General features: G+C 36.2%; 1 protein-coding gene across 2 annotated transcripts in view; it reads left to right on the forward strand.

The window, feature by feature from the left end:
* DGKH (diacylglycerol kinase eta) overlaps positions 1–18,933 on the forward strand; it is a 156,888-nt gene that overhangs the window by 97,926 nt on the left and 40,029 nt on the right. Inside the window, exons 5-13 of one of the 2 annotated variants that reach the window (XM_064714207.1) lie at positions 1,122–1,226; positions 1,534–1,666; positions 7,969–8,075; positions 9,175–9,300; positions 10,435–10,537; positions 12,232–12,394; positions 14,802–14,910; positions 15,215–15,354; positions 16,927–17,011. In XM_064714207.1, coding sequence (XP_064570277.1) covers positions 1,122–1,226; positions 1,534–1,666; positions 7,969–8,075; positions 9,175–9,300; positions 10,435–10,537; positions 12,232–12,394; positions 14,802–14,910; positions 15,215–15,354; positions 16,927–17,011 — 1,071 coding nt within the window. Of the gene's footprint in view, positions 1–1,121; positions 1,227–1,533; positions 1,667–7,968; positions 8,076–9,174; positions 9,301–10,434; positions 10,538–12,231; positions 12,395–14,801; positions 14,911–15,214; positions 15,355–16,926; positions 17,012–18,933 lie in introns of those variants that run through there. The other variant, XM_064714216.1, reaches the window with a different exon arrangement.

Below are 18,933 nucleotides of genomic sequence, written 5' to 3' on the forward strand. Positions count from 1 at the left end.
CAGCTGCAGGTAAATGCTTACTGATATTGTGCAAATGTTGTAATGTCTAGCTTGTAGCATTTGAAAGAATACTCAGAATTCCCATTTGTTTGGTTCCTTCTCTGTTTTATTTAATTTGCAAGTGTTGGTGGTACATAGTATGAAATAGATTAATGCATAATACTGATAAAGAATTTAATTTTATTTTTCAGACTTTCTACAACAAAACAAATAACTTTCCTTATTTTCTTGTACTTGTTTTAAATTCTTTGCCATGTAAGTAACTGCTTTGTCTATTTTAATGCAGTGCTCAAAATAATTTCAGTGGGAGTTAGCTGATAGTTTCTACTGCCTTCCTGTTATTTTGATTATTTTTTCTAATGTTTAGGGAGAGGGGAGAGCAGCTTGTACTCTGAACCTCCTTGGTACAGTATTTTCAGATTTCCAGAATCCAACTCTGAAAAATTCCCAGCATCAACTTGTTCCAGGAATTCATTCATTTGTCCTAGTAGGATATGATTTCAACTGTTTGCTTTTGTTCTTTGTGCCTTTTTATAAAGATTTGTATGTGTTCTTATACTGAGTTGATATAGTTGGATATAAAAAGTGCTGTTTTAAATTTTTGTGTGTATAAATTTGTGTAAATATATTGTCAATATACAAGATAGGGAAATATGATGACAGCTTTTGTGGTTGTTTAAGACTTCCAGGCATTTGATTTTGATATGTTTTTGTCTCTAGCAATTGGAATGGACCTTGCAGTTGCTATGATGCAGTTATGAAATAGGATTGCAGTCTTAGTCAAATAGTAATTTACAGAATGGCTGTTTTAGCATTTCAGTGCCTGCCATTTGGGCATTTGAAACTCGGTGCATAGACAAAGAGCTGAGAATGGGTAATGATCAATGTAGACTACAGAGACCTGTACCAAAGCCTGATTTGAAACTTGGGAACTGTACAAGGAAAAGCAAACTCTTTTGTTTCTGGTAGTGCATTAAAGAAAATATTTTTAAGTGTTTAGGGTCTTGCCTTGTAGGGCGTGTCATCCTTTTGCATCATCTCACAGGGAAGAGTACTTTAGATATCATAGCCTGTCATGATATTTACTGTCTGGATTAATCAGGATGTGTTATCTTTTGCAGATAATAACTCCATTTAGGAGGCTAATATTGTGTGCTGAGAACAGAAAAGAAATGGAGGACTGGATAAGCTCTCTGAAGTCCGTTCAGTCCAGAGAACACTATGAGGTAAGCTGACATCCCTCTTGGTGCAACCGGTTCTGGCTCAACAGATCAAGCAGGATATGGAACTGGAGTAGTGTGAAAAGCGTGGCTAATGTCAGAGTGAAGCTTTACCTTAAGAATTTCACAAAATGAGAGCTTATTATCACACTTGGATTTAGAATTTTGGAGGGAGAGAAGGCTAAATACCCTTTGGAAAATCCTTTTGGGGAGCATTTCGCTGTCATCCCCTGTGATATGGAACCGTGCGTAATGTCAGTCACTGTAGCTGTGTTCTGTACTTGCAAATTTGTCTTAACTTCTCCTTTACTAGACCGCACAGTTTAATGTGGAACATTTCTCAGGGATGCATAACTGGTACGCCTGCTCCCACGCCAGACCCACCTTCTGTAACGTGTGCAGAGAGAGCCTCTCTGGAGTCACTTCTCACGGCCTGTCTTGTGAAGGTAAAATAATGATTGCTTCCCTTGGTTATCATGCTATGTGTGTAGACAGATGGCTGCAAGTTCAGCATGAGTAATGATCCTGAAAATGAGTAACAAAAGAGTCTGAAGGGAGAAAACTCTACATGAGAGTGACCCTCTTCCGGGCAGAGGGACTGCTAATGATCTGCCTCACCTTCCTGTTGCTCCAGGTGCCTTTTTCAGTGTTCAGAATAGAACACTTCTCTCTGTTGCAGCAGCTGGAGTGTACAGGGTGGAGGGTTCACAAGAAACGGATTTATTTGATTTGCACATCAAAAATGTGGAACCAAATAGTCTTACTGGTTTGCAGAATCAGCATTTCTCTGAAAAAAAAAATTGTGACGGTATTTTCTGCCCCAAGTCCAAAAGCATTCTTAACACTGAACAAAGTGTTATGACCCTTTGCCCTCCAGTTCTCGTTTTCTCTATTGCTGCTGCCTGATCCTGCAATACGCACTGATTTACTGCTTTAAAAATTCTCTCATGCTGTGAGGGGATGGAGATGTAGATGACTGCATTTGATGGTTCAACAGGGGAAATCCAGCACAAAGAAAAAGGAAGTGTGGCTAAAACTTAAGCATTTAGCTAGAAATTATATTTAATTAACAAATGATTACAATAAGCCTGAAACAGCTTATTTTTTAATTCCTGCAAGTTCTGTGGAAAAGTGTAACGAGTCTGCTTGTGTTAGGAGACAGGAGAAAATAAAGCATCTGTGTGACCCTATGAGATATATGAGATGTAGAGATAATTAATTACTAAAATAGCTGACTACCCAGAAGAGTTACAGTTACACCATTGATAATTTGATTTCTTTGGATGTATGTAACCCAACAGCAAGTGCATTTCTGTTATTGATGCTGTTATAATACTTGAGGATAATAATATGTATTAAGGAAATCTTGCAAAAGGAACATTAACCCATTGTCCTAAATTGTCCATGCTTTTAATGTAACTAATGGTGCAGTTGCCAAGGAACAGGACAAACCTGTTTTGTAGAAATTAGAAGTATCATGTTTACTTCCAGCCTCTCTGGTGTATGTTTCCCACTGTGAATAAGTCCTTTGGACAGTTTAAAGGCAATTATGGTATTCTCAATGTTCGATATTGACAGATGGAAGTATCATGTGCTTGACTAAAATGCAGTTGTGTTGCCTCTGTGTACAAATACTGTTATGTTTGCTCAGGCAAAGGAAAGGAATGACTTTCATAAAGAATTTATCCATTCCTAAGTTAATATTATAGCTACTTTAAAATTGTAATTAATTGAAAATTGTCAATGTTAATGTATGTAGCTTGCCGTTTTATGTTTTTTCAGTGTCTAATTTTGCACCTAAATATGTTTTTAATATACAGGGTGTTGGCATTAACTTTACATTAGGGAAGTTCCCATAATTTCCAGATTTGGAGCTTGCCACCTTTCTGTATAACTAATGACAAACTAATGCTACATTTATCCACATTTATGATGCCAGTTTTTAAAAGTAGCTTGTGAAAGTGACTTGGATTTCCTTTCTCTGTTCCACAGTTTCATAATCAAGTATGATCTGGAATGTTTTATATGTAGATACTGTGATATTCTTTTGTCTATTAATAAGTCTACCTCCTCTAACTTCTTAGCTTCTATTTTATATCTATTTTCTTCTTTTTTAAATAAAATAAGATCTTTAGTTATATATCTAATCTAAATAATTTGACATTTGAGTCTTTTATGTAATACTTTATACTTTCTCTGCAATTATGTATACATGTTAAAACCAATCATCCTTAATTTCTTCATCTAAAAATGTATTTTTGTTTGATACTTGCTTCTGCTGTGTGCGCTTCTAATGCATTTAATCATCTACTTTTTTCTGTATCTTACCTGTATTAGCAGTCTATACTTTGAGAGGACAATCTGGAAAGTTTGGATTCTTAACATTCCCCAGACTTGTTCTGTGCTGCTTTTCCCCAATACATAATTTAAAAAACCTGTTTAAATATTTATGCCTGGCTTTTCAAACTTTCAGTACTGCTTTATACTGGGAATCCATTTATATGTATACAAAATTCAATTATTTGTGTGATCATTGATCCCAAGCTACTCTATAATGCCTTGTATTGAAAAGCATGAGAGGTCTTTCAAGAGATAATTGAGCTCTTCCTCCTGTTAGTGGGTTGGGTTACTGGCACACCAAGTTGTCTTGAAAGTAGCTTAGAGTCTTTGGGGTCTGATTCTTGAAGTCTGATTCTTAACTATAGGTAAAAATAAACCCCATTGCTGTTATCTTGCAGCTTTTGATAGTTTATTTGTCCTGTAATATTTTATTATCTTATTATATTATCTTTATTATCTTTATTATCTTTATTATCTTTATTGTCTTTATTGTCTTTATTATCTTGACTTCTAAAAAAATTAATTAGACTCTCCTTTGAGATGCAATGCTGTTCTTCCAACAGGTTCTTTCTTTTGTCTTCTCAAAAGATAATCTACTTTTCCAATGTTGTCTCTGTGTTGTGTTGCTCTAGCTATATGATTGATCTCTGCAATGCTCATCCAGTCTTTACTAGGACACAGTAATTATGGTCTCTGTGCCTTGCTTTAGGAATTATTTCAAATCAGCTGAATCAAGAAAGGCTTTTGGTTTTTATACTCCTCAGAGTTTAGCTTCAATATGGAATGTTTAGGCAAAGAAGCTTAAAGGATGATATATCATTATCTACAGAAACTCTTCCAGAGCTCTATAACCTCAGTTACTCTGCATCAGTACTGCATTTCTATCTAAGTCATTGCCATGGAATACTGCATTTATGATTGTTCTCAGAAATTTATTTTTTCTTGTAGCATTTTGTTTATCGTGACAGGATCCTGATTGTTGAATATCAAGCATAGCTAATAAGTGGGAGAAACCTCTCTCTTAAACTGCATTCTCCTGTGATGAATTGCACTATGTTGTAAGAACACTTTTGGATGATGAAGTCAATCAGTAAGAAAATACTGGGATTAAATTACCTCTGCAAATGCACTTTGTGCACTTTGTCTCTTTCCATTATGATTGTGGGGTTTTACCCACAAAACCCTGTTGTTCTTACCCATTGCCCAGGGAATTGTATGGGCACTACTTGCACAGTCATTGCCTATGATACTTTTGCCATATTTTCTGCAGTCTGGAGAGTGAATAGTGAATGAAGTGGCAAGAAAGGGAAGGGATGTTTTTTGTTAAAGAATGAAGGAGTAATAGAAAACAGTTCTGTGACTTTATACCACATGTACCCTTCTGTGATACCGGGGAAAACATTTAAATAATATTTTTGATCAAATCAGTAGTTGTGCGTTCTTTATAACTAGCAACCTGTGTCAGGGAAATGCTGTTTTCTATCGCTGCAAAAATCAGTTGAAGCTGTTCTGAAGTCCCTGATGGTTTGAAGATATACAATATTGAAAAAAAAGTGTTAATTGTAGTAGTAGTAGTACTGGGCACAACGAAAACAACAACAACTTCTTCTATTATTATTATTATTATTATTATTATTATTATTATTATTATTATTATTATTTTAAAAGGCCAGGAAGAAATTAATATTGATGGCTGAAAAGCAGTATTACATTAGCTTTCGGTCAGTAAGGCAAGTACCTGTTGAAAATTATTATGAAGCAGAGTATGGCACAACTCTATACATATTGAGAACCATGCAGTGACTGAAGGTCCTGTTCTCTAAAAGTGCAGGGTCGTACAACCAACAACTGCACAGCTGCATTCAGAAACTATATTGCAATGTTAAGCCTCCTGAGTAACTTAATTTTTCTTGTATTTTAGCTTTCATTGACAAAATAGTGGCAGTTGATGTCTAGCCATATGTCTGCATATTTTCCAAAAGATTTCAGGTATCAGACTGATTCATGAATGGGATTGAGTGTAAACTGAGACAAAAGAAGTTAGGTCATAGTGGTAACTAATATTGAGGTGGGATTCAAAGTTTTCCTTTCTTTGCTTGCAAGTTGCATCTGTGTCTTAAGTTTATTGTTGTTGGTAACATTTAATGTTTAGACTAACATAAACTTTTGTTTCATGATACTGAGGTTGCAGGGGGTGTGACCCAAAGAGTCTGATCTGAAATTTGGTTGGTAGGTTATTTGTAGTACTTTACAAAGCAAGCATTACTTGTCATTTGCCATGTATAGGGTGGCTTGCTGCAGCTTGTCAGAGCCTGGGATTGATTTTGTCCTTGCCTTGTTGAGAAAGAAGCTGAATTCCTAAGATCAAATTCAATCATAGCTCAGTAGGGTTTGAACATTCTATTACTTTGTAATTTGCAATTTTCTATTCCCCCTCATCCCTGATTTGTTGTATTTTGATCTGTGTGACACAGCAAGTGCTTATCATTTATGAGTAGGGGGCTGAATTCAGTGGCATACCTTCTCTGAAACATGCAAATGGTGAAAACTGATCATGGTCCATCACTTGAAAATACAGCCTTTATTTCTGTGCTTCTGTGGGAGCTGGCTTAATTAGATGTTTGGAACCAGCTCAGGTTGGCAAACACACAATGTGATACTGAGCTGTTTAGGAAAAGTGATTCAACCCTGCTAGTTGACAGTTATGGGGTATTTGCATGCTTTGAGTCTGTGTTGGTCTCGCTCCAACAAATCTATACCTTTCTTAGGTTGGGGACCATTGAACTATTTGAGTGAGTCCATAGGAGTACCGTGGAGATGATCAGAGGGCTGGAGCACCTCTCCAGTGAGGAAAAGATGAGAGAATTGGGATTGTTCAGCCTGGAAAAAAGAAGGCTTCAGAGTGATGTAATTGCAGCCTTCCAGTACCTGGAGGGAGCCTGCAAGAAAGATGGAGAGAGACTTTTTACAATGACATATAGGGACAGGACAAGGGAAGATGGCTTCAAACTGAGAGTAGGTTGAGATTAGATAGTAGGAAAAATTCTTTACTGTGATGATGGTGAGACACTGATTGTCCAGAGAAGTCATGAGCACTTCATCCCTGGAAGTGTTCAAGACCAGGCTGGATGGAGCTCTGAGCAACCTGTTCTAGAAAAAGATGTCACAGTCTACAGCAGGAACTAACTGATCTTTAAATGTCTCTTTCAACCAAAATATTTCTATGATTATATGAATGCTGCTTTTTGAAATGACTGGGAGAGTTACTATACAAGCAATAAAACTTGTTTTCTTTCCTTCTCTTTCTTTCTAGAAAGTAAGAAAGTGAGAGCTGAGCACTTACTTTCACACATCTCCCAGAACAGTGAGGATTGCTCTCAAACTCAGATGTTGCTTACATAGTCTCAATTCACTTTTTTAAATTGATCTGGCAATGGATCTGTGGAATTAAAATGGAAAATTTATTATTCACAAGACATTTTGTACCATGGCTTAATGTTTTTTAATGGTAGATAAGCGATGGGCCAAAGCCTTGATAATTTCCTGTCAAATATTTGTTTGAAAAGAGACTACTACTTCTGATCTCCTGGCTAGTTCTCATAAACCTTTAATGGTCTTTGCCAAAATAATTTATATAATGCACTCTAAATAGAATTACATCATGCACTTCCAGTAGAAGAAATACCCATGGTTTGGGTGCGTCAGTCTGTTTGGTCTAATATGGTATCATTAGCTGGGCATATTAATTGAGTTGAACAAACTTCAAATAGTTGTTAGGGTGTCAGAATGTCTGCCTAACTACACACTTGTGCTGGATATTCCAATTAGCAGACTTTTAATAAAGAATGTAGTAAAAAGTAAGATTCTTCCTGATGCGATATAGGCTCTTGGAAAATTTTGTAATCTCCAGTATCCTGAATAAAAATATCACCACATAAACCCTTCATTTTCTCATGTTCTGAGAAAAATAGGCCCAGCATGGTGCCCCAAATGCATCTTTTGAGCAAAGAAACAGAGCTCCTGATTCAAAATACTTTTGTACAACAGTCTCCCATGACTTCCTGCAAATTCAAGTCAGATATCTGAGTCATGTTACTGGAGAAATGGAAAAGGCAAACCCATAGTTAAAGATATATTGTACCTTGTACCTGAAAAAATGGGGACCAGTGTGGGTTTCAGGGCACATTTAGCATGGGCAACAGCTAAGTAGTTAAACCTGGTTTAGAGAGTTAAAGCTGGAGTGATTATGAACTGAATTTTCTTTTAGTTGTTTTCTGTCATGTGTGCAATGCTAAGTGATATGTACTTGGCTATTATATGGGATATCCATATTTAATTTTTTAAAAGGTGTGTATCACTGAAATACAGCAAATAACACAGGATATATGTTTTTATCTGTGTCTTGCAGTGTGTAAGTTTAAAGCACATAAAAGATGTGCTGTCCGAGCAACAAATAACTGCAAATGGACTACATTAGCCTCAATTGGAAAAGACATCATTGAAGATGAAGATGGTGTAAGTACTATTCATATTTATAGTATTTTCCAAAGCTGTTTCTTCTTTAGGAAAACAAAAAAAGCCCAACCATGGAAATATTCCCATGTGACCCATTGAAGTAAATGGTAGGTGGCTATTTTCCTGAACACTGTTCAAAGATTAACGTGGTATTTAGAGCAAAAGTTGCATTCCTATCTCACAAGACAAGTCTAGCAACTATGGGCCCTAGATTGCAGATGTATGACAAGGTTTTAAAGGCCACATGTGGAGCAAATCTGCAGCTGGAGAATTGCTCCCAGAAGTTCCTACTGCTCTTAAGCAAAGGTGGTATTTTGCACTGTTACCATGCTGTTATGGCAATGTATTTTTTGTCCTCTTTCCCTGGAGCAGTTTCCCAGGAGACCCATTTGGAATTCACTGAATTGGGAGGGGATTTTGGTGATGAAAGCAGGAATTTTAAAATTAGCAGGAGAAACAACAAAAGCCTTTGAGAGGTTGATTGTGATAAATGGACTATTTTTACAAACACAGCTGTGTATGGACCACTGGTGTGAAGCTTCTTCTTAGAAGGCTGATACTAAGTTGAACACCTGAGTGTCCCGAGTTGCCCATGGTATTAGTGGGACAAAGAGTGCACTGAGTAAAGCTTTGCACTGCATTTGGGACTGCTTTAGAGAGCCGTGACTTACCAGCCATGGTGAGTGGGTAAGTGAAGCGACAGAAGAATTCTGCTGTCCTGCCTATTTTTATGAATTTTAGGTATTTTTAATTGGTTTGTGTCATGTAGTCAACATAACACAGTGGGAACTTGTTTGTGTGACAGAGTCTCTGGATTTAACTGCCCCATTGTGTTATGGTTTATTGCTACCATGAGTGAGACAGGTCTCCCTTCTTCAGGTGTCATGTTTTCCACCTAGCATGTGGAACACCAGAGTGGTCCATTCATTGCAGTTGCCTTCTGAGCATCAGTGTCCCTTATCCTGGCTGACCAGCATACCTGCTTCTTTGATGAAAGGATACAGCTCTGAGAAATAGTTTAAATCCACCTGTATTTGAGAGACAAAAGCCTTTAATTTCTCTTTCTGGGTCCTTAACTCTAATGCCTCCTTCTCCACAGATAGCGATGCCTCACCAGTGGTTAGAAGGAAACCTGCCCGTCAGTGCCAAATGCGCTGTCTGTGACAAGACTTGTGGCAGTGTTCTGCGCCTGCAGGATTGGAAGTGCCTTTGGTGTAAAGCTATGGTAGGTGTGCTGAGCCACATCCAAGCATCTCACCATCTGACAGCTTTACTGCTTGCCATTATTTTTGCTCTGTTGTTCCACAACCTGCTTTTGGATTAAGTAGTAGCAGGAAGCTTCTGCAAACTCAGATCTCTGTAGCATTCAGAATTTTTGATGACTGTCCTACTTGCACAATCAATTTTAAATACACCCACAGATGCAGCTTTTCTTTAATAGGTGTTGTCATCTCCAATGTGTTTTCTCTGCTTTCTTCTAGCTGTTAACTCAATGTTCAGGAGCCTGTTCCTTATGCTTAATAATCTAATGTTACTTCCATGTATTTTTATTGTAGATGTTGCTCTGTTTGTATTTTAATAATATATTATAGTCATATTTATTAATGTAGTAACGTGTTTATTAGTGCAAAATCTTTACTTGTTCTTCTTCAGGGCAATCTGTATGTTGCTGATTGAAACTCTCTCACTACTGCTGTTTCCCTAATATATAGTTTTCTCTTAATTGTATCAACTTGTCTAAAAAGATAGGTTTCTTATACAAGTTAACAGTTTATTTATTGTTGAGGCTTCTGGCATATAGGTATCCAAGGCTCTGTGAATGAGCCATAGAAAATGATTGGCATCTCCAGAGTTGACTTGATATTTAGGTGAAATGCAGCCACCTCTGCATGTGCCTTCTTTCCAATATGGAAAAGACCTTTGCAATATGGAGTTGATGCAACCCAACTTTGGGAGATGGGTGTGGCTTGGTAGTTGTGCTAGCTTTAATGCAGATTTGTCTTCCAGAATGGCCCCAATGGACCAGGCAGGTTCAGAGCTATTGTTTAGCCTGCTTCCATCAGCACAGATGCTGGGAGCTTGCTTCTTCCTTCCTTGTGGATGGGGCAAGTCCATCCCTAGAAAGGATGATTCTTACCTCCTATAGGGGTAGCTGAAGATGAAATTCTCCAAAATAATGTTTTGTTGAATTAGTAACAAGGCTCTGTGGTTGAACATTTGGGTTTTTTCCCTAGTCTCACTTCTTTTCCCTCTACACCTAAATGTTAAATTTGAGTCCATTTTTGTTACATAGATAACATAATATCAGTTAGTATCAAAATTACACTGCAGGAAAATAATTTTTTTGTTTCTTTTGTAGGTTCACACGGCCTGTAAAGATCTGTACCCTCGTAAATGTCCACTTGGCCAATGTAAGGTATCGATCATCCCTCCAACAGCACTAAACAGTATAGACTCCGATGGTACGTAGTACTGTGGTGTGTTCAGTGGTACCTCTGGAATTCCAGTGCCTGTTGAGATCCATGCAAATATTCAAGGCTAAAATCCTTCTGCTGAGCAGGTGAATGCAGTCTGCAAATTTAGAGAGAAGTATAATTTTCTGTGTAGGTTTTTAGAGAGTTATTCAACTGGCATGTTTTTAAAGCTGCCCCAGCAGAAAGTTTCTTCCATTTTACTTATGACCCTTAGAAACATTTCAAGTGAATGATCAGAATCCTCAGATGAAGTGGGCTGATGCCAGTCTAGCATACACCACTCCTTCTGTGAGCTCTCAAATTTTGGATAATTTTGTATTATGCAGAGATACGTTAGCTGAACAGCTCAACAACTACTTTACCAGGCTTAAGAGAGGAACTGCTTCCACAGCTTCTCTGATTTATTTTTTTTTAAAGATAAGCAGTGTAAAAATCCTGCAACACACAGATAAAATCTAGTAAATGCTCAAAACTCAGAGCTGCTTTTTAGTGGTCCAGGATACAAACACATCAACAGTGGGAGACTGCGCTTCAAGGCGAGAGTGGATTTTAAAAAAAAGTATCACAAAATCTTAACTACTTTTATTTTATAGTTTGTGTCAATGGTAAAGTAGACCAATCCCATGAATGCAATTAAATGAATTTTGCTACATGAAGTTAGTAAAAGTGATTGTGTATTCTGTATATATTCACTCTGTTTATTTGCTTATTGGTGTCTTAGACATCATGCTGTCATTTATTGCTCATGCTAGGAAGATCTTTCAATATGTGAAATTAATTTTCTTGGCATTTAAATTAATTAATCAAACCTTATTTGAAATTAGACATTATGATAATGTGGAATTAAATTAGCATCCCTTAATGAAATTTTTTAATTTGTAGCTTTAGTATTCTTTTAGTAATTGAAAACAACATAATAATTTTAATAATGCTGGAGACAAATGTCAAAACCTATACATGTGATGTCTGATTTTGGAGCGTTGCTGGGAAACCATTACCTCCATGGACTGGTCATGTTAGTGACAACAGTGTCCATTAGTCCTTCTGACTAAGGACCTTGTAGAGAGCCTGCTGTAATTAGTTAAGATCTGCACTGGCTATAATAAGCTTTGAATCACAGCTGAAGATCTTCTGTTGTTCAGTGATTCTGTTATACTGAATAGTATAACCGCAGTCTGAAATAAAGGCTCTTAGGTGAAGTCTCACCTGGGAGGAACCGAGTACAAGTGACTTTTAAAATCTGTGAGTACTCTTAAAAAGCTCAAACAGACATGAATGACCCTGTTCAACCCAGCAAAGTTAAAGCAAAATAAGATTGAAAACCAAACACTTGTAACTGAAATATATATTCAATTATGTGATAATAATCTGTGAAGATGAGACTTAAGAAGTATTCTAAAAGGTTAATAGCAGTTGAAAAACAGTAAAGCTATTGTCTTCAGGATTTTACTAAATCTAGTCACTGAAAATACCAGAAACAAATAAACAAAAAAAGAACTGGTAAATCTTGTGTAATTATGTTTTCCTTGCAGGACTAATACTCAGTTTAGCATTTACATTGTGCATGAAAAAATGTACTCCTTGTGTCCTTCATCCCTATCTTCCTCTTTCCCATGATTTCTTTTTGTGTTGTTCATATTAGGAAACCTTATTTATTTCATTCTTTCTGACTATGTTTACAGGTTTCTGGAAAGCCACATGCCCGCCATCCTGTGCCAGTCCTCTTTTAGTTTTTGTTAACTCAAAGAGTGGAGACAATCAGGGAGTAAAGTTTCTTCGTCGATTCAAACAGTCGTTAAATCCAGCTCAGGTCTTCGATTTAATGAATGGAGGACCTCACTTAGGGTAATGACCTTGGAAACCTTGAGCAAGCCTTTCCACAAGGGAAATAGGTGCAAAGTATAGTGGTGTGTTCCCCTTGCTTTATAGTGTTATATCCCCTTGTTGGTGTAATTCCATCACCAATATCTACTCTGACTTCCTAATTAAAATCTATGAGGCAACAGAATTTCAAGATAAGTAGATAAATTCCACTGTGTTTATAGGATAACATTTTCTTTCTAGAAAAGCTTGAAAATTCAGACCCAAAAGCTCTTGGCTAGCTTTGGCTTCTGTTAACTGGTAAGGCTCAAAACTGATATAAATGTACAGATGTTTTCCTGTATCACAGGAACTTTGATTTTGCCTTTATGCACAGTTGCCCAGGTGCTTATCTTCCATTTCACGTGCATAATTCTGATATTCCTTTGACCTTTTTGTGTGTAGCTATGAATAAGACTGTTGTCTAAATATGCTCTGTACCTTTTAAAATTCTGAACACAAATGTCAGTGGGGGGTCTGCAGTGGTTAATGGACAAGTACATGAAAAATTTTTCACCTGAAAAGTATGTCCAAAATATGGTTTATGGAACATATGGAAATAGTCAAGAAAATGACCATCCCAAAGAATTTGGAGCAAGAACACAATTAAAACCACCAGGAATTTCTCGCCAGAATCTAAGGGTTGATTATTGGAGAGGTAGTGATGAAATTTGCATAGTGGTGACCACAACTCAATCATCTTTGCACATTAATGCAGATTAAATTCGTGCCCATATTTCTGTTGCCTAACTCAGTTCCACTCAGATGTAGTGATATGGTTAAATGGCCTAATACTATCAGTTATAGCAACTAGAAGCACTAATTTTTGTACTCTTAAATATGCAGAACTATACTTAATGATAAAAGGTAGATGGAGCAAATCCACAAAAATTCAGTTCAAGCAGTGTGTAAATAATACAATTGATTACACCTGTGCATTATAATAATTAGTACTGTGTTATGGACACATCATAACTCTGAGTTGTAATATTCTTTTCATTATAACCCTGATAATCTGAGGTGAATCCAAGTGACTTTTAGCTAGAATTTTGTACATGTGATTATAATGGCATATAACATTGGTCTTAATTGATTAGACAGTGTTTGAAAGGAGGCAGTATGAAAAATGTGTTTGCAAGTTCTCTTCCTTCATATAGTTCTGCCATGGCTGAGGTGGCTCACTTTGATTTTGCACAGAAATTACTGTTCTGTGCAATTGTCAGGTGCTTTTAAGTACTTCTCCCAGTTTCCAAGGAGAGATCCTTAGCAGGTATTTCATCAGGTTGCACTGATGTCTTCTTTTTTCTAGTTGATCTAAAAAGCAGAGGTGCATGTTATGAGACAGTGTATTGCTAGGGGTTTTCTCCTTTTTCTCAGGATAGGATAAATTGCTCTGGTATCAACATTTTTTCCCCATAAATACCTGCTTCTTTTGTTCTGACTAGGTATGTGCCCATGGTATTCAAGTGACATTATTTTCTGTAGAAAAAATATAAATGTTTCAAAAATTTGTGATCTTGATATGTTACTTTTAAAAAATGGTTCAGAAATTATACATGTTCTGGAAAATAACATGCATTTAAAACAAATATCTTTGTTGTTAGTATTTTAAGAGTTTATACTTTCCAATTTTTTTTCTCTTTTTCTTTTTTTTTTCAGTTTAAGTCCCTGTTATTTTTTACCTTTTGCCTGCTTCTTCACATCTCATTTCCTTTTTCTTTGTCTTACCTTTCTGCATTTTCTGTCCCTTTTGGCCTCCTTTTCTGTACTGTCCAAGTGTTGTATCATGTAGTTGTTAAAAGTCAGAGAACAGGAGGAAGAGCAATAGGAAGTGAAAGAATATATGGCTTTAAGGATATAACATTAAATACTTGTATTATTTGTCTTATGTTGTGATTACGTTTTGTTTAAGAACTGTTTAAATGTTCCTTACATTTAGTTAGCCCTGTGCCCACAAAAGCCCACTCATATTGTGGAGCATATCCTGTCATTGTGTCTTACCCTCTTCTCGTGAAAAATCCCCAGTGGTGCATTATGCTTCTGGCTGAAGTGAGAAGCATGGAGCAATTGCAATTTTATCACTTAAATTTGTTTTTTAAAAAATATTTATAAAATCAATAAAATCAGACTTATAAAATCCTGAAAACAATATGAAGGGATTTTTTAAAAGAATAACTTGGCATGTTATTTAACAGAAATGTCAGTATAAGGGGAATATACAGTGACAGATGGGCTGCAAATAGGTTAATTAAATAGATGGTTGTATCCCCATGCCCCACCACAATAAAAGGATTATAAAGATGCTGTACACAATATTTTCTTGTAACAATTGCTAATGAGTGTCACTGCTGTCTTGCTAATGGATATAACTAGCTCTGTATTTTCTCTACAGTTTGCGGTTATTTCAGAAGTTTGACAACTTCAGGATTCTTGTGTGTGGTGGCGATGGAAGCGTGGGTTGGGTCTTGTCAGAAATTGATAAGCTCAGCTTGCACAAGCAGGCAAGTGTGCATATTCACTTTCCTTGCCTAGACTGACTAGGCTTAATTTTGCGTGTTTACCTTTTTCTTGACTTGGTTCTTTGTTGTATCTCTGTGTATGGAGCAAACTCAATAGTTACTGTTTTATGAAAGTTTTCACTGTTAAAAACAGGATGAGTTGTAGCAGAGTAGCACAACTTGACTTACAGGCTTTAGGCATCAGCTATGAAATTAACATGTGTTCATTGAAATGACATGCATTTATAACCACTTGTATTTTCTTTCTAGTTTTCAGTAGTAGATTTGTTCCTGTGTTGTGTTTCAGTGTCAGTTAGGAGTGTTACCCCTCGGTACTGGAAATGACCTTGCTCGTGTCCTTGGCTGGGGAGGATCCTGTGATGATGATACGCAACTTCCTCAGATTTTGGAAAAGCTAGAACGAGCCAGCACGAAAATGTTAGACAGGTAAACCTAAATGTGCATATGCATCACTTACTGTGAGATTGAAATTGTATTTTTTTGGGTTTCTGATGGCCTAAAATCCTTCTTAGAGACTTGGTGTTCAATGGATTTGTTTTTTGAGTGCAGGTCTTAATCATGAAGGAAGCTGCAGTTGTGATGGGGACAGCTCTTTGGCCTGCTTTAATTTAAACTAAAGAGTCAGAGGGATGAGTGGTTGATGGAACTGGGAAGTGTGCTGTCCAAACATGTTCAAAAGTTGACAGCTTATTGCCTGGCTGAAGGAGCTGCATAACTGCGTGTTACAAGAAGTTGTGAGCATTAAGAAATTGTATAGATTCAAAACTGATTTGAGCAATTTTATGGACTCCATACACGCTCATTAAACACCATTTAATGGTAGCTTCTTTATTTAGAAAACACCTGAGCTCCCTGTCCTTGGATGCGGGGAAAACTCACCTTGTGAGATTTCACCCTTTCCTGAGGCATCAGCTGTTGACAAGATGCTGGGCTAATTGGATCCATGACTAATATTTCTGTTCGAGGCAGTTTCTTAGTAAAAAAAATGAGATCTTCCCACCCCACTCCTTGTTTCATGTAGTTTTCATCCATAAAGGAAGGCAGCAACCCCATTAAAAAAAAAAAATCAGAGATGATGGTGATTATGTTGTTCCAATGGAAGTCTAGCACTGCTTTTGAGAGGAGTATTTCCTATGTTATTCCTATCTCTCATGAGTGTTTCTTTTCTTGCTCGAGTTAGAAACACTTGAATGTCATCATAAGGGATTATACTTTAGGTTATTTTTATGAAATAGAGAAAAAAGCCTTTTTTTATTTTAAGCTTTTCTGCAGACTACTTGATTGCTTTAGAGCAAAGTATGTAGAGAAAAGCTTGTGACTGATCCTCAGATTCTGAAAAACTTGTAGATTAAATCATATTTTCCCTTTTCTGTCGTGAAAACATACTCTCTTTCATTTTTGGTCTAATTTCAGTAGACTTGCTCCCAAGACCCATCTGCAATGATTACTTGCTCTTTTCAGCAGGCTTTGAAGGATGTTGTTGCTATCAGTGCTTTCATACTATCTGTGCTGTCAAGTGCTGTCCTGTACCACACAAAAAATATATACACATCAAAGAAGACACTTCATCATTTGCTTTGCTGTCATGCCTGCTTCTCTAGTTGGGATGGAAAGCTAATGTCACCTTAAAGATTTTTCTTTAGGAAGATGTCTAGTTTCCTTTGACTTCTGCAGTATGTTTGCACAAATTCTTTTATAATCTGAATGTTTTCTTCCAGAAAATCTTTATGCCCTATATCGAATGTCCCATTAGTTTTTCACAGATGAGACTGATAATCAAATCACTGCAAAATAATCTGAGTAATAAAACAAATTATTACCTTTAATCTCTAATTTAATCTCTCTTTAATCTCTCTAATTATTTTACCCATATAGTTTACAACTACAAATTAAGCTGTTTTTTTATACATAGATATTCTGTGGTGTGACAGTGAACTTTCTGTTAATATAGTTGAGAGGGTGCAAAACTAACAGTCTGGAAACTTATGTTTCTTTCAGGTGGAGTATAATGTCATATGAACTGAAATTACCAACAAAGCCTTCTATTCTTCCTGTGACTGCAGAAGAGTCAGAGGAGTGCCAGGTGCACTTTAACTTTTGTTTTGTTGTTTCGTGTACTTAACTTGGAGCTTCTGGGGTGACAATAGCCATAACTGAAGCATTTGTGTGAAAAATAGATGTTTTGTGATCTGCTAACTGAACTGAATTAAGGCTTTTCCTTGCTGTGTATCTCAAGTAAGGTTTCCAGTTCTATATTATTTACCTAGAAAGTATGAAAGTAAGGAGTTTCCAGCAAAGCTGTCTGAAAAATTTCTTCCTGAATATATATGTATATTTTAATATGTTTTAGAAAATGTATTTATATAGCATGTTAAACAAGAATGTAATCTAGTGTCATATTATTATGTAACATAATATAACTATGTATTTTAGATAACTCTTACAAATTAGGATAATTTTTATATAATTTTGTATATAGTAGTATAATTTAGTGCTATGTTACTGTATAACATTCCATATATTATGATAATATACATAAATATTTAAAATACATTTTTTTTATATATAACAACAAATGTCTGTGAGTTTGGATTAAGCATTGACAAAAAGCCCCCAGCATTTTGGAGGCAAGGGTTGTATTTCTAAAGGAGACAGAAGCATTTTGCAGCTCGAGTTTGATCAGGTGATATCACAACTTTCTCTTTGTTCATTGGGAGAGCTCAAAATCCTAAGTATCATCAAAGAAAAACTCAGCCTGTCTTCCAGACTAGATTTGTGCTTGTACTAGCTGATGAGGTTTCACTTTTGAGAGAGGGAGATGCTTTAATCAAATTAATTGGCATGAAAATTCTGACTGAAAATGAGAAAATAATATATTCCCAGGAAAGTTAATGCATATCAACTGTAGCTCAAAAGTACTTGAGAAGCCATAATTAATCAGCAGTCTCTTGAACAATTTAATAATTCAGGCTCTTTTAATTGGCAAGGAGGTTATAACCTTTGATGGATTGCTGGATATAGAGATGCAAAAAGGCTGGAATTTCAAGGGGGTTGCTTTGCACACAGCTCTGCTTTTGGTGTCAGCAATGCAGATCAAGGCTTTATCGCCTCTAATTTTTCAGGAGAGCTAAAATTTTCAAGTGTGTCTTCATCATCATTTTGTTCTAGTTATTTCTGGCTTTGAAACTTTTTTTTTAGCCCCTTCTGAAAATGGAAGGAACTGCTTGCTCATATAAAACTTCTTTTTTAGCAAATGTATTCTGTAGGCTATATTACCTGTCATTACTTGACTTGGACAAAATCATTTGCTTTTGAGTACCCTGTTCAATCTCTGTTTTAATGGGATTTTTTTACATTGCTTACTGAGTTAGGCTATTTCACAAAAAATAATAATTACCCTTATAGTAGGGTGTTGGATTATGACACCGTTTGAAAGCAAATGGAAGTATATATTTGATTATTTTCTCTATCCCTTTCATTCTTCCTGCAGTTTCAGGAGACTAATTCCACTTCTTTTCAAGAAATCTTGTACTGATGTTTGAAAAGCAGTAGTTCATTCTTACGGATTAGATGTTTATGTTTTGTTTTCTCCTTTGAAATGAAAACTGATTCAATGTCAGAGGAGTCCTATGATGAAGGGTGGGTTTTAGGAGAAAAAACTCAAGTGGTATACCTGCCTGCTCAAAATCAAAGACAAAAGCATGCTGAGGGATTTCAAGAGATTCTTAAATGGAGCTGTCAGAACTGTATTTAGTTTTAGCTTTGGATTTGGATTCTTAAATGGAGCTGTCAGAACTGCATTTACTTTTAGCTTTAGCTTTTAAAATTTTCTTTTAAAATTGAAGTGTGGATCCAGAGCCATTTTGAGATAGCATACAGTGTTTGAGGATACAGTTTTGATCCTGTCCAGATATTTTACTGAGTATTTTGTAATTTGTAATTTTTAATGTTCTTGTAAAGACTAAGCCCTCAATGGTTTGCTCCTTGAAGATTGGTTTTGATAAC

The sequence above is a fragment of the Zonotrichia leucophrys genome, chromosome 1 (genome assembly GCF_028769735.1).
Source record: "Zonotrichia leucophrys gambelii isolate GWCS_2022_RI chromosome 1, RI_Zleu_2.0, whole genome shotgun sequence".
Lineage (NCBI taxonomy): Eukaryota > Metazoa > Chordata > Aves > Passeriformes > Passerellidae > Zonotrichia > Zonotrichia leucophrys.